Below are 23,923 nucleotides of genomic sequence, written 5' to 3'. Positions count from 1 at the left end.
TCGTAGAAGCTTCTGCAGTAAGCTCCAGAGGCCCCAAGTTCAAGTCTGCCTGTGGGTGATTACATAAGAGCTGCTTCTTTGTAGTACTGTTACAAGCAGCAGTCACTCCAAGACTGGCAAGACGTAGTGCTTACCCTGGAAAGAAGCATATGCTGTGGCTTCTGTAAGAATTTCTGCAATGTCAACCCCTAATAATGCATATGGTGTTATGCACAACTGGGATACAATGCCTTTGTGAGATGCAATGGTTCACAGCCACTTTTTGCAGGGTTCTGACTTAATCCCACAATTTAGCCTGAAACAGAGTTTGTTCCAACTTACTTGCAAGATTATAACTCTCAGTATTATTTGTGAACATATGACTCAAATTATTTAGCCAAAAGAGGACCAATCACTAGATGGTCAATAAATTGCCCACATTGTTCTCTGACATGATTTCTGAACACTGCTGCATAGCCATTTTATTTCACTAAGTCACAAGTCATCTCCTGATAACCACTACAATCAGTGGTACTTCACTTTTAGTCAGTTAGAATTTTACACATTGAAACTGGTGGTTGCCCAGCAACCATTTTTGTTACAGCATACTTTTTGTGCAACTGTGTTCTGTTTAAGCTGCTCTCAGGATTTTATACTTTATTATTCCACATATCAAACTAGAAGCTTAGTTATTATTCTTGTAAAAACATAATATTTTTTCTGACACCTCTGAAATAGACCTACAAAAAGGCAAATTAAAGTAAAAATGATAATAATACAAATGCACTGTTCCATTCAATCCATTTTAGATGCAAAGAATTCTGAGGCTCAGGTTAATTGAGTAGCATACCTGTATGTAAAGTTTTGCTTGCAACTGGAGATGTACAACTATTGGCCTGATGTGAAGAGTCTTTCTATTAACTTCATAGCAAAAAGGTGATCTGCTGCACTCTTATTTCCACTATTCTCCTTTCACGTGTGAAAACTCAACTCTGAGTAGTGCTGATGATTATTCTGGCCAAAGATGCATTTCTACTCACACCTTGTCAGTTCTTTTTGTGTTGGCTATTACAAAGCAAATTCCTAGTTATTATGTGACTCATGACACCTATGTCTATCTGAGGTAGCTATCTTTTTAGTACCACTCCCCCTGCAATGAATGCAATGTTAAAACATGAGCGAGCCTTTGTGATTATGTTGCCATGGCAACTGAGGGAGACTCTACAGCTCATGTAGCAAAGGCATATGTTTTTGGAACAGAAGGGTCTTGAGTTCTATCTGTCACCACCACCACCCGTGGCCCTCAAAACACTTTAGCTGACAACTGTTATGTGCTACACAGGAAACGTATCAAGCTATGTGTGCACCCTACTTACTGGTTAACTTACCACATCATTGTATTTTCATGCCCTCTTTCCTTTGCCTCAGTAAACCATGTGGTATTTCTGAAGTATGTGAAAGTCTGTTGCACCATCTCACCGGTTTTTGATTTAGCAAAATATTACAATATGGTAAGGGTGGAAAACATTATAGTTCATGATATACTTACTTCCAGAACAGTCCATTGTTCCACCACAATAGCATCGTAGCCCTGAACAGTTTTACTGTCTTCCACAGAAAAATCTTCAAAGACAAACACTCCATCTGTCAAGCTCTGCATGGAATCTGTTAAAACAAGGGGGTTTTGTAAGCTAATAATAGACACCTTATACACAGCAAGACATTTTACGTTGTTAATGATAAAAATCTGATCTTTCCCCCAGCATGTTAATAAAAAAGGACCCAGACAGAGACTACGTATGACATAATGTACTCTGAATTATTTTTTACAATGCTTAATAAAACAAGTGTTCTTTCAGCTTGTCTTAAAATAGTTCCTAAAAAACACATTTCTTTTGGATGACTGATTATAAGGACCTTGCTCATGTTCTCCACTCCCAAAAAGCATGACATTTTATAGCATGGTTTCTTTTTATTTTTATAAAATTATTTGCGGCACATGGCCATGATTTGTCATTTTGCATTGCAATCAGACATGCCCAACCAAAAGATCACACAAACCTGATATGACAGCTAATGAAAATCACACACATTCAAGAAAAAGCAAACCTAGTGATGAGTTCTCCATAGAAGAATGACTCTAAGGACACATTTTGTTCAATAAACCTGTTATTAAACCGTTTTAGTTTATGTCATTTTTGCTATTGGAAATATTCCTGGTAACCCATACAAATTAGAACTGAAAAAGACTTTTTCAGGCTGAGGCAATGCCTATATTTAATGTCTAGTGCCTTGTCACAGCTTCTATCATTTCCTTTAGATGGGGTCTTTATTCATTTCCATTTACCCAGAGGGAACAGAAGCTACCCACACAGCAATTCTTTGACAATTACACTAACATGAGAGCAGAACTGACAACCCAACTGAGCCAAGGCGGTGGGGAAATGTCTCATAAAACATTCTTGTATAATAAAACCAGGGGCTCAACTGCTGCTTTTTGCGACTGGCTCACAAAGCAGATGATGCACAGCCACATCATTCAGTGCCTCCAGAACTCCCAGATATGCAAGGAGCACACCCATTACTGCATCCCTGAGACAGCTACTTGTCCACACTGTTGCCTTCAAAGAAGAATGCAGATCAACAGTGTGATCAGCGGCAGCATGCGGGACAGAGGGGAGCTTCTTGAACCTTCTCTTCTCTTTGTGCATCTAAACAGAAGGCAGGCACAATCTGGTTATTATATCAGGAATGCTTCTCACATATTCGGGTTATTGTTGTAAAATGTAAAGCCCAGGTTTGCAGCCAGCCTCCAATGCTGCAAGCAATGTCCATAGTTGCACAGTGAAGAACTGCGGGTATAATCATTTGCACAGTTATTGCTCCTACTGACATGTTGAATTACTCCTTTCTTTACAAGTTCAATCAAGTCATTAGGCTCTAAATGAGAGCAACTGCAGATGCAAATTATTCACACCCAAAATAATGAAGGCTATTTTTGTAAGCTTAGGCCTAAAGAAGAAATATGTAAACATCCTGTAAGTGATTTATTTTAGGATTTTATTGGGAGCCCCAAGGCATTAGGGAAATGTACCATTTTCCTCACTTATCTCCATCCCTTCCACCCACATCAGGCACACTGATCGGGGGGAAGGGGCAGCAAAGGAGGCATTGCCACCAGGCCCAGCACTTCAAAGGGGCCTGGAGCTTTTAGCTGCGGCACTTTGGCAGCGGTCGGAGCTCTGAGCCCCTTTGCAATGATGAAGCAGCACTGCTCAGACTGCTTACAGCTGTGAAAGGGTGGGGGTTCCCACAGGTCCAGGCAGCAGTGAGAGCCGACTGCTTTTGGCACCGCCCCTCCTGCTCTTGGCCCTGCCCTTTCTGGGCCCCCCTCCTACCTTGCCCTGGGACCTGCAGCAGCTTTTGGTGCTGCTGACCCACAATGGCCTTCCTACAATCCCTTTTAGAATTTAAAAAAACAAAACAAAACAAAAAACAAACAAAAAACCCTCCCAATAAGTCTGATCCATAAAGTCCATCCTTAGAATATGGGGCTGTAGACTAACCAGACTGAAAAGCAATGACTCTGGCCAAGAGGCACTTGTTTCCTGGGCTCAAATGGATCATGCTGTTCAAACATCAAGACAGGAAACTTCTATCAATAGATCACTAGCAGGCTGACTCAGGAGCTAGGCTCCAGGTCAGAAAATGTGGAGACTCAGACAAACTTTTGCTATATGCACATGACTGGCCACACAGTAACCGGTATATTCAAAAATGGCACTTGAAGGACTTAGATTTAGATGCAGAATATGACCCAATCTACACAGAAAGTGCTCATGCCAAATCTATGTCAGGCAACAGAATAAATGTCAATGCTTAAGCTAGCACTTTGATTTTTCATGATAGGAATCCAAGGAAGGAACTCAAGGCTGAAATATAAAAGACCTAGATTACCACTCTCAAACTCACTCTGTGGCTATGTCTACACTAGCCAAAAACTTTGAAATGGCCATGCAAATGGCCATTTCGAAGTTTACTAATGAAGCGCTGAAGTACATATTCAGTGCTTCATTAGCATGCGGGCAGCCGCGGCACTTCAAAATTGACATGGCTCGTCCAGACGGGGCTCCTTTTCGAAAGGACCCCGCCTACTTCGAAGTCCCCGTATTCCTATGAGCAGATGGGAATAAGGGGACTTCAAAGTAGGCGGGGACCTTTCGAAAAGGAGCCCCGTTGGGACGAGCCGTGCGGCAGCGAGCTGCGTCATTTTTGAAGTGCCGCAGCCGCCCGCATGCTAATGAAGCGCTGAATATGTATTTCAGCGTTTCATTAGTAAACTTCGAAATGGCCATTTGCGTGGCCATTTTGAAGTTTTTGGCTAGTGTAGACATAGCCTGTAAGTTTAGCCAAGTCACTTAACTTCCCATTTTCTCCACCTACAAAATGGGGATAATAATGCTTGCTATTGCAAAAATTCTGAGAGCTACAAGTATAAGATTTTAATAATTATTACTATTCTACTTAGGAAGACAGAAGAGCAGCACTATAAATAAGGAAAAGATCAGCCTATGCATTGGCAGAACAAATATGAGGAAAACCTACTTTTATTGCCTCTTCCTGGCATTGGGAACAGAAGCTTGTCTATTCTATCTGGGCCTGCTGCACAATATCTCTGGATCCCATCTTTTTTTGGATGGGAAATCACAGATAAATAGTTATACTAATTGGAATTCAAAAAAAGTGCCAACAGAAGACAATATCAGCAGCAATGAGGCACCTTCAAAAGAGAGCCCCTAGCCAGATTACCACATTGCAAACAAACCCCAGAAAAGAAAAGAGGAAGAGGGTTAAGCGAGGTTACATAAATAAACTAAGAGATAAAGACAACCACATAAAGGAGTGGGGAAAAAAACAAAAATGGAACATGCACCAATAAAGCTCCAAAATCCTGCAGTCCTGATTTATTTCACTTCTCAAACCTTGGAAATGGATTTTCCACATCTGTCACCCAGTCAGTTGTGGAACAGATTTAAATGGATTTAATTTTTGATTGAAGTTTTTGAAAAAATACAACTTAGTGAAACCACAGAGACAGAATAAAGCTCTTCAGTTAAAGGGAACTGATTTGCTCGCCCCCCGTTCAGAAGTCCAACAGGCAATCATAATGGTGGAGACAGACAAGAAATAAAGTGTTGTAGATGAACTAACAATACACTGATTTGTATGATGCAAGAAAAATGTTATATGTGGGAGAAGCTTTGTGCCATGTATGTGTACTCTACATAAAAATCTGATAAAATACATTTTCATATACTCCATAACAATAGCCTCCACCTGCTCATCCACCCCATTTGAAGGCTCAAAACAATCCAGCTCACACACATCTGAGCCTACTCTTAAATCATCATAGGTGCTACATTCCACCACACAGGCATCTGTTCATCCACATTTCATAGCATTCATATATGCAAATAAACAATACAGGGGGCATGGATAAGTGTCCATGTTGCACTCCCCATCAGTACCCAGCCCATACTAGGATGGCGGACCAAATCTGGGGATAAATCCTGGTCACATGAAACTTATGGCACGCTGCACAGATGCTAAGAGGAAGATAAACAGTATGCACTGCTTTGAAAATTAGTTTATCATTGACCCATCCTGCAAGGCCATGCATTCAGCCTGATGGCATTATCTTGGCTGTGTACAATTCAATAACTTCTGAACCCTGCTGCTGATCAGTTCCAAAATTTCAGGTAGAGTTCTATCAATGGGCAGAACCCTATTGATTTGGGAAGGGAAATCAGAAAACCCGAAGGGAAGAAATGAGGAATACAGTGTCTCTGACATCTGTTTAGCAGAGCCACAATGCTAAGCAATTATGTAGGGATCAAAACACCAATAGCAACCATAAAATCCTTCTAACAAGACCATATCCCAATATCATCTCTTCCTGCTCTCAGTAGAATTTACCATGTTGACAGAAAGAAGAGAAATAATACTGGTGTGGGGGGGAGAGAATTTTAGGGGAAAAGGAGTGCACACAGACCCACTGGCAAGGGGGAGAAGAGGTGCCCTATTATGGAGGTGGGGAAGCGAAATAGAGGTAGGCTTGGGTAGAGAATGGGGGACCCTGGGATGGAGTGTGAAGGAAAAAGAAAGCGATTGCGATGGGAGAAGATGGGAACAAAGGACACACAATACAGCTAGCATATGTAGAAGGATTGGTGGATGTTGAAGGGAGTCCCTGAAATAAAGGGGGATGGAAAAGAAAAACACAAGGAGCTTGTGGGCAGGGAAATGGAGGGATGTAAGGACCCCCGGTGTCTACTATAGGTGCTACTGACTGAAGCTACTAAAGGTAAGTCTACACTTTGAGCTGGAATTGTAAATTCCAGCCCAAGTATGTACACCTTACACAGCAGCCTTATTCCAAAATAAGCTATTTTGGAAGAGCTATTCCAAAATAGCTTATTTCAAAATAAAAATGCTACACACAAAAATGCATTTCAAAATTGCACTTGGTTATTTCGAAATCCAGTGTTTACACATCTAGCTATATCTACGCTTGTATTCCAAAAGAGGAGTGCAAATGAGGGAAATTGAAAATGCAAATGAGGCACTGATTTACATATTTTGTGCTTCAATTGCATCATCTCTTTTCAGAAGAGATTCTTTCGACAATATAGACAGAGCTCTTTTGAAAATAAGCCCCATCTTCGAAAGACCTCTTCTTCCTGAAACAAAATAGGAAAAAGGATTCTTTTGAAAGCGCCTTGTCTACACTTCCCCGTCCATGCCCTGGACTACAGCATGGCCCAGTTCATCAACTCCAAGTGATATCATGCCATTGTGCAGCAGGCCTGGTTGACCCCGGGGACAGTTCTTCAACACTTATATCAGGTAGTTGGTCCAGGCACATGGTGTCCACATGTTCCGCAACTCTGGCCTGTGCTGGAGGATGGAGGCAGGCACATTCGCAACTGTGCATTGTGGGGGATGCGGCCTACCCCCTCATGCCCTGGCTCATGAAGCCATACGCTGGCCACCTGGACCCCACCCAGGAACTGTTTAATGCCTGCCTAAACCAGACACCGAATCAGGTCGAGTATGCCTTTGGCCATTTTAGGTATGTCCTCATTCATCTGGCAGAGGGGTCCAAGAATAGAGCTTGGGCCTAGTCCAGGATGGGGCCCGGCATTTTGTGCTCCCAGAAGGGTTCTGGGACCAGGGTTTTTCTCTGCCGGCATACAACAGAAAGGTGTTCTGGCACTTCTTTGCCGGCGCCCCTTGTGGAGCACCATGCCACAAAGTGCTTCCACTTGTACATATAAGTCTTTCTTGTGGAAGTTCACTGGCTGTGCATCAAAATGTGTCTGACCTGTTCAGAACACGAGGCCTCTGAGGAATCCAACCAATTATCTGCCAAGCATGAGGTGAAGCGTGTGTGGCGTCAATAACCCATGGCTCTGCATTAGCAGGTTCGCCATGACAGGGTTGACCGTGGACGGCATGCTGACATGCACTGCAGGATCGGGAACCAATATTGCTGAGCCCATGCCAGAGCTATGAAGCTCATCAGATCGGCTCCCTCCAATGTGGCTTTTTCCAATACTTCGTGGATAAGGACCATTGGGGGAAATGCATATAAGAGAGCACCTTTCCAAGGGATAAGAAAAGCTTCACTGAGAGACCCCCACCCTATGCCTGCTCTGGAACAATAAAGGCGGCATTTCTTGTTGCTGTAGATTGCAAACAAGTCTATGGACAGAGTGGCCCAAGACCAAAAAATGAGATGGAGAACGTTGGACCACATCTCCCATTTGTGGTCTGGTGTAAATTGTCTGCTCAGCCAATTGGTCATGACGCAGTTCACCCCAGGTAGGTATAAGGCCACCAGTCTTATGCCATTCTGTATGCACCAGTTCCATAATCAGAGGGCTTCGCACAAAGAGACTGGGATCTCACACCCCCTTGCCGATTTATATAATACATTGTGGTAACATTGTCAGTGAATATTCTTACCTAGCCCCTTGAATGCGAGGCAAAAACTGCTTGCAAGAATTGAACACTGCTCTTAGTTCCAGAAGGTTTATAGGAAGGGCCGTTTCCCGTTGAGATCATCAGCCCTAGACTGACATGTTGCCCATATGTGCACCCCAGCCCCCGCTGGATGCATTGGTGGCTATGGCATACAGCAGGTTGGGGTTGGTGAAAGGGGACCCTGGATAGCAGATTGCTGGGTCTCGTCCACCACCGCAGGGATTGCAACACCTGTGTGGTTGGGGATACTCGTTTGTGACTTGCGTGCCTTGCAGATGTATAGATGGTTGCCAGCCAATGTTGTAGCTAGTGGAAGTGCAGCCTGGCATTCTGAACTACATATGTAGTGGCAGCCATGTGACCCATGAATTGTACCATAGGGCTGCAAATGAGTACCTAAATTAAGGATTGGATCACTTGGAAGCGCTGGACAGGTAAGTATAGCCTTGCTGATATCAAGCTGAAATAAGCCCCTATGAACTCTATGTTCTGTGTAGGCATGATCATTCATTTCTGTAAAACAACAACAAGGCCCAGGGACTGGAACATCTCCGTGGTGACAGATATCATCCGGAGGACATCCGACAGAGAGTGCCCTTTGAGAAGGCAGTCATCCAGGTATGGGAATATTAGAACATCTTGACGACATAGGTATGCTGACACCACCACAAGAGGCTTCAACAAAACTCTGAGTGCTGTCAAAAGGCTGAAGGGCAGTACCCTGTACTGAAAGTGGTCTGTTCCCACTATAAACCAAAGGACTTGTCTGTGAGCCTAGTGGATCGTTATATGAAAGTATGCGTCCTGCAAGTTGAGGGCTGCAAACCAATCTCTGACATCCAGCACAGCACTTAGGGAAGCAACGGGAATCATTTTGAAGCATTGTTTGTGTAGGTAGCAGTTTAACACCCGTAGGTCCAAGATGGGTCTCCCCTGTCTCTTTTCCATGAGGAAGTAATGGGAGTAGAAGCCTTTCCCTCTAAATTTGTGAGGCACTCACTCCAGCACTCCTATCATAAGGAAGTAGTCAACCTCTTCTTTTAACAGGGTCTCATGAGGGGGTCCCTGAAGAGGGATGGGTTGGGCAGAGTAATGGATGGTATTGCGCAGAACGGGATGACATAGCCTGCCGAGACTATTTCCAGCATCCACTTGTCTGTAGTGATCCTGGACCACTGATGATAAAAGGGGTGTCGCCAGTAATGAAAGAGATGTTGAGCCAATGGCTCACATTGGGCCATGGAGATGGTAGCACAGACCTCAATAGAGAAGTCAGAGTTGCTGCCTGGAGTTTTGCAGAGGTGGATTGCATTGTTGGTTATGCCTTCTAGATGGCCTATTGGGTTGTCTCTATTGATCATAGACCCTGTGCTGATAGGACTGCCACTGGTATGGGTAATTGTATCATCTCTGATAGGGATAATATCTCTTCCTTTTGTATGGCAGAGTATACATCTCTGAAGTTCTCAGTGATGTTTGAGAATCTTTACTGGAGTGTAATACAGTATCTGTAGCTTCCACAAATAATTTGCTTTTGTCAAAAGGCAGGTCTTCTACCTTAGTCTGTAATTCTTCAGGTACCCTGGAGATCTGGTGCCAAGATACTCACCTCATAACCACCTCTGTCGCTGTGAAAAGTGCAGCAGTGTCAGCAACATCTAAGGCTATCTGTACACCTGAATGAGATGCTGCATAACCGTCTTGGAAGACTGCCCTAAGAATAGGCCTCTTGGAAACTGGTAAGTAATCCATGAGGGTCATTAGTTTCATATAGTTATCGAAGTTATGATTAGACAAATGTGCAGCATAGTTAGCCATGCACAATAAGAGGGTAGAAGAGGCGTAGACTTTTCTCCCGAAGAAGTTCAGCCTTTTGGCATCCTTGTCAGTGAAGGAAGAAACAGATTGACAGAGCCAGACATGTACCCAGGAGCCACCTGCTACAAAACAGGCCCAACAAGGAAAACAAGAGAACACCACTGGCCATCACATAACAGCCCCCAGCTAAAGCCTCTCCAGTGCATCATCAGTGATCTACAACCCATCCTGAACAAAGATCCTTCACTCTCACAGACCTTGGGAGGTAGGCCTGTCCTCGCCTACAGACAGCCCGCCAACCTTAAACAAATTCTCCCCAGCAACTATAGACCACAACACAGCAACTCTAAACTTGAAACCAATCCCTACAACAAACCTCACTGCCAGCTCTACTCACACATCTACACCAGCAATATAATCACAAGACCACACAACCACACCATCAGGGGCTCTTTCACCTGCACATCTACTAATATAATATATGCCATCATGTGCCAGCAATGCCCCACTGCAGTTTATGTTGGCCAAACTGGACAGTCTCTACATAAAAGAATACATGGACATAAATCAGACATCAGGAATAGGAACATACAAAAACCTGTAGGGGAACACTTCAGTCTCCCTGGACACTCAGTAACAGACTTAAAAGAAGCAGTCTTACAACAAAAATACGTCAAAAATAACTGCAAAGAGAAATTTCAGAGCTGCAATTCATTTGCAAATTTGACTCCATCAACCAAGGATTGAACAGAAGCTGGGAGTGGTTGGCCCATTACAAAAGCAATTTCTCCATTCTTGATGTTCACACCTCCACATTAGGTACTAATAATGGGCCACATCCCCCCGACTGAACTGACTTGATTTCTCCTCTCTTGATGTTCACAACTCCACATTAACTGCTGATAATGGGCCACATCCTCCCTGACTGAACAGAGCTTGTCAACTCTGGCCCTCCCCTTGACTAAGACTCCCTCTTTAAATCCTCCTCCAAAAAAAAACCCCACTCATGCATCTGACAAAGCGGGGCTTTGCCGACGAGAGCTTATGCTTCAAAATATCTGTTAGTCTACAAGGTGCCAGAGGACTTCCTGTTGTTTTTGGAGGAGATATTGGACGTTGAATTGACAGTATCATAGGAGAGCACGGAGACATAGGCTGAGGAGAGAATGTCACCATCGGTGAATAAGGTGATAAGCTAGAGTGCCAAGTCTTGGCCTATGCCTTTTCGGTCCCCTCCAGGAGTCAGTGCCCATTGGCACCATATGCACTGCCGGATAAGGTGGTGTGGGTAACTCTGGTGCTGTACTCACTGCCGAGACCATCAGTCCCACTGGCTCAGGTGCTGCCAGTGCCAGAGGCACAGTATGCAGGGCTGGTACTTCCGCTGCTGATCAATCTTTAGTGTTGGCATTGGTGAGCTCCATGAACCTGTCAGTTCTGGGCGGGATTCCTGCATCTGCACTGTTGGAGCCAGTTTCTTCGGCTCAGGCTGCTTGTCCTCCTTAGTGAGGAAGCTTGACTCTCACTACAACTCGTCACCAGATGAAAGGAGCAAAGATCAAGTCTGAGATAATTTCTTCTTCTTATGGCCTACCAGGCAGACCAATGAGGCCAGTCAACATTTTTGACCCGCTGCCATGCGTTCAGGTATTGGCTGGTCTGCAGTACCAGGCTGGAGAGCTTTTTCAAAGAGAATCATTTTCAGTCTCATCCCTCTGACTTTTCAGACGTGCTGCTGAGGAGAGCAGGAGAAGTCCATCTGCAGCCGAGGGCGGTTGAGAGGAACTGGCTCAGAGTGGATCGTGCACATGACTAGGAGCACACGAAGGGCCCGACATGTTTCTGCGTGATACTAGCAGCAACTGCTTTGCAAATTTCTGATCTGCAGCGCTGGGGCTGGCCCAACACCTGATACGGAGCACCCACAGGGCCACTCGAAGAACTATCATTTCTCAAGTCTAGAAAAACAGCCATGCAAAACTTTGCAGCCTGTGCAACATGACTTTCTTTTACAATTTCTGCTGTGATCTGCAGTAGTTACACCATCTGCCATGCAAAAAATCTTCCTCTGATGCCTATGTGTTTTTCTCACCTTTCAACATTCTCTTCATTAATGTGATTAATCTCTTGGAAGACAGCGTTTTACTTTCAATCAGTTAGTTCTCAAATACTAAGTTAGGATGCCTTGTTCTGCCATCAAACATTGGGCCATTTCCATTAGCAACAGCTCCTTGGGCTACAGAGCTGATCATATTATTAAAAACACAACCTGTTTCAATTTTGCCTGATTCGAGGTGTCATTTTTTTGTTCCATCTTCCTAGCTCACACAACTTCATTCTTTCTTAGTGTGAAGGCTCAGAATACAAAGGTTAAATCACCCTCCTTCACTACCAAATGGTCCATTATCACTGCATTTTTTATTAAGGTAAAGATTCTCTCCCCACTGTGCATAAAAAGCTATTTTTACTTGGAGGTATAAATATTTGATGCAGTTCTCTTGGCAAAATGCTGCGGTAATATTCTGACTTATGGTTTAAATGAAGAGGATAGAAAAAAAGAATCCTTATTTTATCATGGCTGCTACACTACTGGGCAACACTTTTCCCACAGCTGTCTTTGAACTATTAAGACACCTCACCTATGAAGCTAACTTTTATGTTGTTACTGAGTGAAAGATAGCAGCATAAACTCTATGTAGCATGTGAGCGGTCTGTTAGCCTTTGGTTGCTGTCTCTCGTTCTCTCTCTCATACACACACACTCAGCATGAGTGACAAGAATCCCAGCCACATGAGTTGATAATGTAGGAAGACTATGCATCTTTGAACCAACTCCACTGAGGTCAATGCAGTTACTCCAGCAATGGCTCTTATCCAGTGTGACCAGTAATATCCCAAATATTCTTCTAAACAATTGTTTTCATTTTGTTTTTTTTATTTGTTTTAAAATGTTGCAAATAGTTTCAAAAATACAAAAGTTAGAAATTCAGAGTTCAGGTAACAAGCAAATGTAGGAAAATTAAGAATTTGGAGGACGGAAAATCAACAGAAAATCCTAAATGTTAAAATCTGGAAATATCCAACTAGAGTATTAAACTACTCTGACCCTACTTGTCTTCATCTAGTCTCTTCTTACCGGAGGAAGAATTGCACTACCTGTCACATGAAAATCTTGGTACAGGTTGAACTTCTCTAGTCTGGCACATGACCAGTGCCAAAACAGAATTTGCAGGACCATGAGAAGTCAATATTGTCTAGCAGCACTATCAACACTTCCACTGCTTACTGAGCTCTGAGAAGACATTCACAGGTAAATCACAAATAAACAACAGCACAGAACAATGACAGTCAGGATGGGTGGTTGTAAACAAACTTTATGGGACTGTAGGAAACTTGGCCACACCCACGATAAGTGGTTGTCCAGCTAACTAAAATCATGCCAGATTATGGATGTTGCTGGACAAGAGTGTGCCAGACTAGAGAGGTTCAACCTATATACCACATTAGAATGAACTAGTCTTTTGTTCTCCAATTATATAACCTGTAGGTACACTTCCAACCTTTCTTGAGTACAGGAGATCTTAGAAGGGGATTTAAAATATGAAAAGCCCATAACTCATTTGTTCTGCATGAACAGTTGGCAACAGTTGACTTCTGACCTATGTTTGGAATATGAAGTTTCTGACCAACACTGGAAGAATAAATGGATAGAGTCAAGTGCTACCATCTCATGGTGAAGCACAGGCAGCCTAGATGCTGTAGTCTTTGACCTTTACCATGAAAGCAGTGAAGGGGAAGGCCTCTAGCTGCTACTTAGTAGGTTTAGCTACAGATTACACAGTGTAGTTTATGGCCCATAATTGAAAATGATCAAGGAAGAAGGGCAGAATTAAAGACAACGTTGACACAAGACTGTTTGTAAGGCTTGTGACATTTTGATTGGGTCAACAATGTTCTAAGTTCATTATTTCCATACTTTTTACTTGATTTTCAACTTTTTGCTTTCACATTTACAAAATTCTAAGAATGTTTTAAATTCATGTTCTATTTACAATCTTTAATCTATCTTAACTCTGGATTAGGCCATTTTTAAACAATTCTGAACCAACTGTATTATTCTCGTTGTTCAGAAAATAAGCAACATTTAAGACCTCCACCCCTCTTCATCTCTGTGTGCAGACAGTCTCCTTCACTCTTCAGTATGGTATCAGAGTGCACAAACCTCCCCCAGAGCAATATTATGTCAAAACACTTTTGATGTTTACATAAGAAAAAATACTTTTCATATTCTGTATTCAAGGCATTAAACAGTACACTGATGAGGGGCCAAGGATAAATACTTGTATTAAAAAGCAGACATGATTGAGCCTATCAGGCTCAGTGACTCATAATTTATAAACTGCAATTTATATATATACATACACACAAAATAAATGACCATTTGTTGCTAAGCAAGTTAACCGGCAATTAGAGTACTTGCCAGGAAGCTCTGAGAAAGCATTCCATCATGTGAACTTTGGACCCCTCTTTGCTGCTATTTGCTGCAGAATGAAAAATTAGGACTGACTCTTAATTTCCCAAGTGAATTTTAACAGGATAAATTAATTTTCTTGTATTTTATCATTCACCAAGGGATTTCTGCCAGCAGCAGTAGAGGAGAAAACCTTCTGGCAGCAGTCCTTATCTCAATTTGCCACAAATCTTGTGCCCCCAAATTAAGACTTTACCCAGTGAGTTACCATGTAGCTACTGAGGAGTGATTAAGCAAACTCAATAACATCAGTAGAATGAGAAGGCACTAAGCATTCACATGAGAGGGACCTTACTTTTCTAGATGCAAGAGGACTATTACCATATTCTTCCAAGGATGTTAGTTGATTGTTTATGACCTGAACTTTTTTTTTGTCCCACTGCTTTCCCTCCCTTGGTGTTTTTCTCCTCCCCATCCATCCTAGGTCCGGAACCCCTAAATCAATACTGTCCTTCTCTGTAACAGGCCTGAGGGATTGATTTTGAGTGAAACACTGGGGCCAAGTTTGTTCTAGATAATGGTTATGCAACCAAGATAGAAGGGTTCCAGTCCTAGCTACTATACTTAATCTTCAAAACAAAAATGCCCATTTCTTTGATCTATTCTTATTATTATAATATCAACACAACAAATTAACCGTGTCACTTCTCCATCACGTACTCCAGATTGGAAAAGACAAAGTACAAGAGAGATTTGTATGTACATTTTGTGATTTTATGAAGTACTCAGGTGATAGGTGCTCCATAAGATCCTAGACAGACTGATTCGATAATGGATAAACAGAATCAGTCGTGACTTTGCAGACCCAGAAGGAGTGAATAGTAGGGCAGTTTATAGGAAATGCCTCCCTTAGTTTATTTGAAATGCTTTAAATGTTGAGATACTACTACTTCACAGGCTGCTGTGAGGGTGGAATATATAAGTAATCTGCACATATGGTATGTGATTCCTGAGTGCAGTTAAAAAAAACTCGACAATTCTCTATTTTAAGATCAAAATCTGACTTGTGTAAATAAGCTGATGCTATCTGTATTTGTGTATTTCTGTACTTGTGTACTGCAGAAGCATCTTTACAATGTACATAAAATATAATGCAGGATCTCAGGTTTCCTCATTCAATCACCAAACTTGGCTATTTCCATCAATGAAGTAGGCTGATCAAAAACAAAATCTGCTTTCGCTTATCCTAAAAACACTTACCAATGTCTTCTCTTCAAAAACAGTAAGCCCCTTAGTAGGAAAAATAGAAAAAAAAGCGTCACAGAGTAGTGCTTTCATTAAATTCCATACCATTTACCATTCCAAGGCTGGAGATGGCGTTCACCAGCAAGCCTCCTTTCCTGAAATGATCTGTCATGTGCTCCAGCCAATTTGCTTCTAGGCTGTTGACGGTCTGCCCGTTCCTGGAGATCTTCATAGGAATCATCACAGTGTAGTACTGACTGCATCTTTGCTGGGTCTTTGGCTTGTTGAAGATAGCAAAAATTTCCTTTGCTAAAAAGGGGTTTTAAATAACAATACTGTATTACACATCTTGTAATATCCTCTGACAATTATCATAACTACATCCTTCCCCTCTTGTCTGCTTGTCTTTTACAATCCTACATAGCAGGGTCATCTCCTTTACTTGTTTATATGATGACCATCACAGTGAAGACCCAAATCCTGACTGTGGCCTTATCACAAATATAAATATTTATTAGTTGTAATATGGATCTCTCTCTCAGAGGGAGTCTTCCGGCATGAGTAACATTTTAGAATCAAATGAGCTTTACTATTAGAATTTATCACTGTAGAATTAATATATTGCACTTGAACCTGTTTAATCCGGCTACTCTGGGAAACAGGGTATGCCAGATTAAAGAATTTTCTGGGCCAGAGAGAGTGCTTCAGGGTGTGCATGTGAGGGCGATGGGGATGCGGTGCTTACCTGGTGCCCCTCTTTTGAGGGTACACATGGCTCTGCACCCCCAGCAGCTCTCAGGCACCACCCCTGTCACTATGGCGGAAGTCAGGAAAAGCCTCAGGGGAAGTGTGTTACTATGCCGCCATTTCCTCAGCTGGGGTGAAGGGGAAGAGCAGTGGCAGTGCACAGAGACACTTCTTCCTCTGTACCATGGGTGTTCCCAGATCAGGTACACCTGGAGTACGGAGGTTCAAGTGTATTAGCAAATTAACCCAAACTATATGCTTGCTTGCCTCTGTGTAAGTTCCACTACTAACTGTGATATGAAGGACACAGCTCATATCTCAGATCTTACTGCAAATTTATATCAAGGTACATTTCCAATGATGTGAACTTCAACTAAAGATATAAATAACTTGTGCTGGTGTTATAGGGAGACCCAAAACCAGAAATGAACAGTGGATCCAACAAATCCGTCTTGAGTTGTTTCGCTCAGAGTCTGAGTAGAGGCAAAGCAGTAAGAGATGACCAGATGAACAGAGAAAAGTGCAATTGGGAAGATCCTTGAAGTTGAGGGCATTCGCTACATACTGATGCATGTTATGTAGCTTCCAGCCCACCTGAGGAGCGGTGAATATAATCTCATCATTAGATAAGTCACTTTAGGCAACAAAATCATTACAGACATCTGCAGTACTGGGGCTAAGTGGAAGCTAAAGATATAATCAAAATTCTCAGGAAGGAAGAAACACTAACTCATCAGTAAAATTTGTAAAATGAAAAATATTCATGTATTGTAATTTTACATATTAATGGCCTGATTAATGGCCCAGTGAAGTCAGTGTTACATCCCCCATTGATTTCAAGCACAGCAGGAAGGAACCCAAACTGAACTGATTTTTTTCCAAGGGAAATAAAAATAACAATATTAAAAAAAAAACAGGAAGCCCATTAACTTGGAAGTATCTCATGTTATATTGTAAAGGTAATGTCTTCTAATCTTGGAGGTTACTACACAGAGAGTGATTCTAACAAGTCTTTCTCATGGAAGCCTCATTGTGGACCCCAAAACAACAATTCAAACAGGGACAATTTAAAATAAGTTACCACTCAGTATAAACAATGATGATGAAACTGGGCTACATAGGACTGCAATGCCCATGACTTAACTAAAGCCTGGTTGAAGTAAGCGTGGTGGGGAAAGAAAAACAAATTAAGGTTTAATCAAGTATAAAGAGTGTACATCAGAGAAGAGCGCAATCATCTCTCTATGTAAAGGAAGGTTGGGAAACAAGAGCTGATGGGTTCTGGAGAAAGGAGATGCTGAGAAAAAAGGTAACTAAAAGTTAATACCAGCAAAGGGAATGAGTTGTTAACCGGAATTCACTCATCACACACCACTTGTTTAGAAAGAAAAAAGTGATGATAAGGTGACCAGGACCACATCATTAAAGACAGAAATAAACAGAGATTTAAAACTTGGTAATAAAGGAAAATAGGGAACTAGCTATTTTGAGTTGGTTTTGAGCTATGGAGCTCTGATCCGATACACATTTGTGGTCAATAGGATCCTTTCACTGGCCTTAACAGGCACTACACCAAGCCCTTGATGATGTAAGTAAAAGTGAAAATGTAAGCAACCAAACAATAGCAAGAAAAATCAATTATGGTTTGTAGTCAGAACTAATCTGATCCCAAAAGAAGCCTTGTCAACACTTGGCAACAGACTACTGTTGACAATGATTTTCAGCAAAGTGTAAAAAGGTCAAAATCACTGTCGGTACAGTTCAGGAAGCACGCTATTTTTTTAAATGATCCTCAGCTATTTTATCCTGATGATGTGCACTTTCAGTCCAGGTTTGGGGAACTCCTTGAAAGTCAGAATTAATGAGAGATATTGAAGTACCGCAGACCCCCAATTTATGCGGCAGTTGCATTCTTGTGCAACCCCACATAAGTCAAATTTTGCATAACTCAGGGGAGCCAGGAAACCTACTAGCACATAACTGCTGGACAGTTTCCTGTCTCCTGTGAGTGGCAGCCAGCCGGAGAGCCTGGATCTGGGCTGCCTGCCACTGGCAGGAGAGGGGAAACTGACCCGGTCTGCTGTGCTGGTCAGTTTTCCCACTCCTGTCAGTGGCAGCAGCCAAGAGTCAGACTGCTGCCCCCACAGGAGCTTGGAAACCACTCCTGTCAGGGGTGGCAGCCTGATTCTCACCACCCCTGACAGGAGCGGCTTTCCCACTCCTGTCAGGGGCAGCAGCCCAGTTGGCTGCCCGCCACGCACAGGAGACAGGAAATTAAACAGCACAGTAGAGCTGGTCAGTTTCCCCGCTCCTCTGAGTGGTGGAAAGTTGGCACTGGTCAGTTTCTTGGCTCCCCTGAGAGGCGGGCAGTCTAGAGCCAGGCACCATCTCCCCGCCACTCAGAGTCACATTAACTTGAGACATGTGCAACTCAAGTGCACATATCTCGGGGTTCTACTGTAGAAGGGGCAAATATTCTGAATTTCAAAAGAAATAAGAGAAGTGAGGAACAAAATTCAGTAAAGAAAACCCCCCCAGAAAAGAGAGATAGTCAACTACTACTACTACTATTAATTGTAGAATTAAGTTGGAAGTTGGCTCTAAACAGGTATAAAAATAATCATGTTGGTTCAAGAATGTAACAATAGAAACAGATAATAAAGGTAAAAGAACAACTAATACACAAGGAGGGAATTAACTAGATGACAAAAGAAAGACATGGGAAAAGCACTTGGAGGAATATCTTGTGAGAAAGTATGTGTGTCTGCGGGATAGATAGGGTATTTGGCAATACATACACATGGGAATAGAAAAAGGTCAATGTGGATAAACAAAGGCATGCAAAGGGTAGTAAAATGAGAAAAATCATATGAGCTCTACAGACTATCAGGCAAAGACATAGATTGATACTGGAAGAGGGCACAAATGAGAAACACTAAGGATTCATTTATATTGCAGCTGCAGATGTAATTTCTGGTTCAGGTCAACATATGTATGTCATTTTTGATTAGATAGAGTGCTACAAGAGCAGTGTAGCTTCGGGGGCGGCACAAGCTAGCTTCCTGAATACAATCCCCATGCAAAACCCTACATAAGTACATAAATGGATAGCCTAACTGCCTCCTATGGCTACCCTGCTGTTTTTATCACACTAGTTCAGTGAAAGCTAGCACAGGCATGCTTATGCAAACTGGAAATTATACCTCCATCAACAGTGTAGATGCACCTTAAATTAAATAATTAAATTAAGACTGTACAAACTAACAAATATTGCAACTTTTTCCAAAAGACTAATTTAGGAGAAGCAAAGCCCAAGACAGAGCAAGGACTATCTGGTGAAAGAAAAGGAAGACAACATAAAAATTATGCAGAGATTCAACGTTTACAAGGACAGTTCATGATTGATGTCAAAGATTGAAATTCATTTTCCAGGGAAGAAAAAGGAAGTCTGAAAGAACTCAAGGTCACACAACAGTCATAAAGAAATCAGCTCTATGGTGGGGACAAAATACATATTTGGAAAAATCCAGCTTCAGGTGACTTACTTCATAAAACTGTCATCTTAGATTCCTGGTCTTAGAAAATGGAAGTATTACGCACCCTGTACACTGGCTGAGAGGAACTCCCCCATCAGAAAGCACTCACAGAAAGAAGTTAAACAAAGAAACTTTCGTACATAAGAAAGAGTAACTTGCTGATTGAGCTGGATGGACCCCTTATTTAGAAACATTTGCAGGGCTTTTTTTCTGACGGTACAAGCACACCCGCATGAATGTTCCCCCTAGCTGGAAAAGCAGCATGAGAAACTAATGTAAAAGTGTTTTATAAGAACTAGACAAGAAAAGTGGAAAATATTAGAAGCTCTAATTGTTAATCATGAATTTCAATTCGGAATAATTTGGGGAAAGGTAATAGTAAACATTACCTTCCCTCCAATGACTCTGTGCGTTTCTAAACAATTCTAACTTGTGTCTTATTTGTAATTTTGTGTGAAGCAACTGAGTACCCTTACAGAGTTAAAAAGATCAAACAGGGAGTCAGGAGGCACCTCTCTGCTAAGGTGTGGGGTTTTTTTGTTTAGCGGTGAAAAACAGCACATTCAAAGTAAAGAGTGAAACTACAGGACAACATAACTGATATAGAATATAGTTTATGATGATCCACCCTCCACTAACAAACACATGAGAACAGGAAGATGAAAATGACCAAGCCTTTACTCCCCACTTTGAAGTAGTGCAGGCACTTGGAAGTGCCCATGGCTACATGGCACACTGGCACTTCAAAGTTTGACACTTGGAAGTTGCTACGGGGAAGAATTAGCCTAATGAAGTGCTACATATGCATCACAGCACTTCATTAGTAATCTCCCATCAGCCTGATTACCATGCCCCCTTCAAAGAATGGGGCAAGTGTAGACATAGCCCAAATGTAATGAATTTATTAAAATGAACATTTAACATGAGTATTTCCTTTCCACTTACTGCTATCTCACCCTGTTCTAATTGGAGATCTGCAACCACCATCTCCGCACCAGACGGAGAATCTAGATCAGGGTCAACAACCTTTCCTAGGCAAAGGGCTGAAATTTGACCTTTTGAGCTCTATGTACAGTCTGAGTGCTAGTGATACTTTTTAAAGTCACCAACAGTCCTACTTACAACAGCTTCGTTAATAAGTAAATTAAGATGCAGAGCTTCACCAATTAGGTGGTGGTTGGTAGCATTAGCCGGTCCTTTGTTAATCCACAGGCAGCATGACTTTGAGCAGCTCTCAACTGCACAGGAACAGGAGGGGCAGGGCTGAGGTCCTGCTTTGCATGTTGATGAAAGTCAGCTCACATGCCACTCTTGGCATGCATGCCATGGGGTTACTGACCCCCGTTTCTAGATCCTCTGTATTCTCAGAACACTCAGGCTGGTTTATTTTCTGCTATCTGTTTACCTACTATGCTGGTGACACACACTGAAAGAATCTGAGGATTTTTTCATTTGTCATTGAGCATTATAAAGCCTTCCCAGGCACGTTATTACCTTTTAAGAGAGCCAAGTAGTAAATGGAAATCAACCAAGCTCAGGAACTCTGAGGTTGTCAATTCCACAAGCAGGGAGCAGTAGCTAACAAATCCAGGCAACCAGCAAGCACATAAGCTTTCTTTGCATGATAGAGACAAAAATCAAGCCACAGAGGGAAGTCCAAATCTGAGATGACAACTGTCCCCTGAAAATGGCAATCCCACTAAAATAGCACAGAAGAACAAATCTAATTGGTCACAATGGAGTTGCACCTGATCTTTTATTGTTCCTATGAATGCCTAAAAACTTACGCTTAAATGATCGTGAAGTGTGCAGCCAGGTTGAAAAGTGGGTTAAAAGGTTTTCTTATTCACAGTGTGCACCTTTTACCTGTTGCAATGACATTCACTTTCCGAAGATCGTGTGAACACAACAAGGGAAGCTTACTTACTTGTTTAGACATATTAGAGGTCACTACAGTACTTACTTCCAGAAAGTGGTTCTGCACACAATGCAGATGTGTCACTTTGTGCTATCTCTTCTTGCTTATCTGTTGCTTCTCTGAGCCTCAGTGAAACACTTGGGGTCTCTCCTTGAAACTGTTCTCCCTTCTCTTCTGCAGAGTTTAAGCTCAGATGCTCCGTGACGAGTTCTTCCCCTCTTCCCTCCTCACTGGGCTCTTCACTGCGGTCAGCATTTTCCTCACTTGGGGCTGATGCACTGCATCCATTAGCAACATCTGCTTTCTTGCTATCCAAAGAAGCATGATCCTCTGGATAGTTTGATGCATTTTTGACATCTTGTGGCTGTGAAGAATTTTTACCAGTGGATGCCACAGCACTGCTGGTTTGGGAGTTCACTTGGGAACTGTATTGAGATATAATTCCAACAAACTTCAAGCCTTGACTTGCTGCCTTTTGAATCTACGAATCAAAGGAGATTAAGTTTTAACTTGCAAGTTGTTTTATAAGACTAGACATATTCTGAAAATAACACGTCCAGAGAACTAGCAAGTTATTTTAATTTTTCATCTGCTATTATAGGAAATTCTCAGAATTAGCATTACATAAAATGTTAAATTCTAGAAAAACTGAATAATATAAGTTGCTGCAACTGTCTGAAATTCGAAAATCATAAAAGAAGAAGGTCTATGCAGTGACATGCACATTGGATTTCTTTGTGGGAATCCATATCTGTGTTTGAAGGGCTTTATTCCTGACACATTACCAGATGCAGCTTTACCTACCCAAGTTTATAGTGCCATCTTAACAACATGTGGAGCTGAACAATATTGCGTTTTCCCCCCATACAGAAAGCTGTGTACACCACTAACTTGATGGATATGAAAGAGGAAAGTCCCACACATTTCCTGTGCTACATAAACATCTTGGTTATCTCCTTTTTTTAAACTGAGGAACAAATGATGAACTTTCACATGATGAGAGTATAAAGAATAAAGTTATTGTAGTACCATTTTAGCATTTAAGCTAATGCTAGAGAGACAGACGCATTTGGAGTAAAAACGTGTGCACAAACAAAGAAGCATAATGAAAAATCACATTTAAGATTTGTTTATAATTCTTAAAACATTAGATAGCAGTTGAGTGACGGGTAAGCATAGGTATGAAATTGCATGAGTCTAAGAATGATAATGTAACTGTACAATAACTAATATGTTTAAGTGAAGCAGGAAGTAACAGACAGAAAGTTCGAGACCAAGCAGCAAGTGGCTGTTGAAATTCTCCCTCCTAGTTACCCAGGTGCAATCTCTGAATCAAAGCCCCATTGATCTGCTAGCACCAGCTGAACTGTGAGAAGAATCTGGAGCATAAACTAGACTTTTTAAACTGTCACGGGGAGAGGTGACTGGCTGCTGATTCATGCATCAGCGTCCCCAGTGGGAGGAGAAAGACACTAATGGATTCATGGTGCATATTCTTAGTCATTTTGATTTAGGCAAAACCCCAAATTATAAAAAGAAATGGCCTCAGAACAAAGGAGGTCATCAGCCTCTCACTAATACCGTGCTTTCAAGGCAAATAACCCAGCAGAATCAGAGCCTTCTGGTTATTCTCCATAGTTCCTAATGATAAGAACCTAAATAAAAATCAGTTCTGGCTTTTCAGCTCCAAGTGAAAGAATGAAATGTGCACTGAACCCATCACATTAGCTGGGAAGCAAGCTGGGTGGGGAGAAGTTTGAGATAGGAACAATTTTATTTAACACACACACACAAACAAAAAAGCAGTCATGTAGCACTTTAAAGATTAACAAAATAATTTATTGGGTGATGAGCTTTCGTGGGACAGACCCACTTCTTCAGATGAGATTCTTGGTCTGAAGAAGTGGGTCTGTCCCATGAAAGCTCATCACCTAAAAAATTATTTTGTCAGTCTTTAAAGTGCTACATGACCTCTTTTTTGTTTTGATAGAATACAGACTAACACGGCTATCTCTCTGTCACTATTCAACACACAAAAAAGAGGAAGCTCATTTCTGCATTTTGCCCCACACTCTGTTTTTTTTTTATGAACCATCTATTTCCTGACAGTCACATTACTGTGGTGACATCTGATCAACAAAGAGAACTTCCTCTTTCAAACCGT

General features: G+C 41.9%; 1 protein-coding gene across 3 annotated transcripts in view; it reads right to left on the bottom strand.

The window, feature by feature from the left end:
• The window catches only part of RFTN1 (raftlin, lipid raft linker 1), a 152,910-nt gene that overhangs the window by 26,506 nt on the left and 102,481 nt on the right, over nt 1-23,923 (bottom strand). For all 3 annotated transcript variants that reach the window (XM_074984503.1, XM_074984502.1, XM_074984501.1), the window contains exons 5-7: nt 21,805-22,240; nt 15,664-15,867; nt 1,529-1,644 (exon numbers count right to left, since the gene is read on the bottom strand). In XM_074984503.1, coding sequence (XP_074840604.1) covers nt 1,529-1,644; nt 15,664-15,867; nt 21,805-22,240 — 756 coding nt within the window. The remainder of the gene's footprint in view (nt 1-1,528; nt 1,645-15,663; nt 15,868-21,804; nt 22,241-23,923) is intronic.

The sequence above is a fragment of the Carettochelys insculpta genome, chromosome 2, assembly GCF_033958435.1.
Source record: "Carettochelys insculpta isolate YL-2023 chromosome 2, ASM3395843v1, whole genome shotgun sequence".
In the NCBI taxonomy this organism is placed as follows: Eukaryota; Metazoa; Chordata; order Testudines; family Carettochelyidae; genus Carettochelys; species Carettochelys insculpta.
The sequence above is the reverse complement of the archived record's forward strand: the minus strand, read 5'-3'. Positions and strand labels throughout refer to the sequence as shown.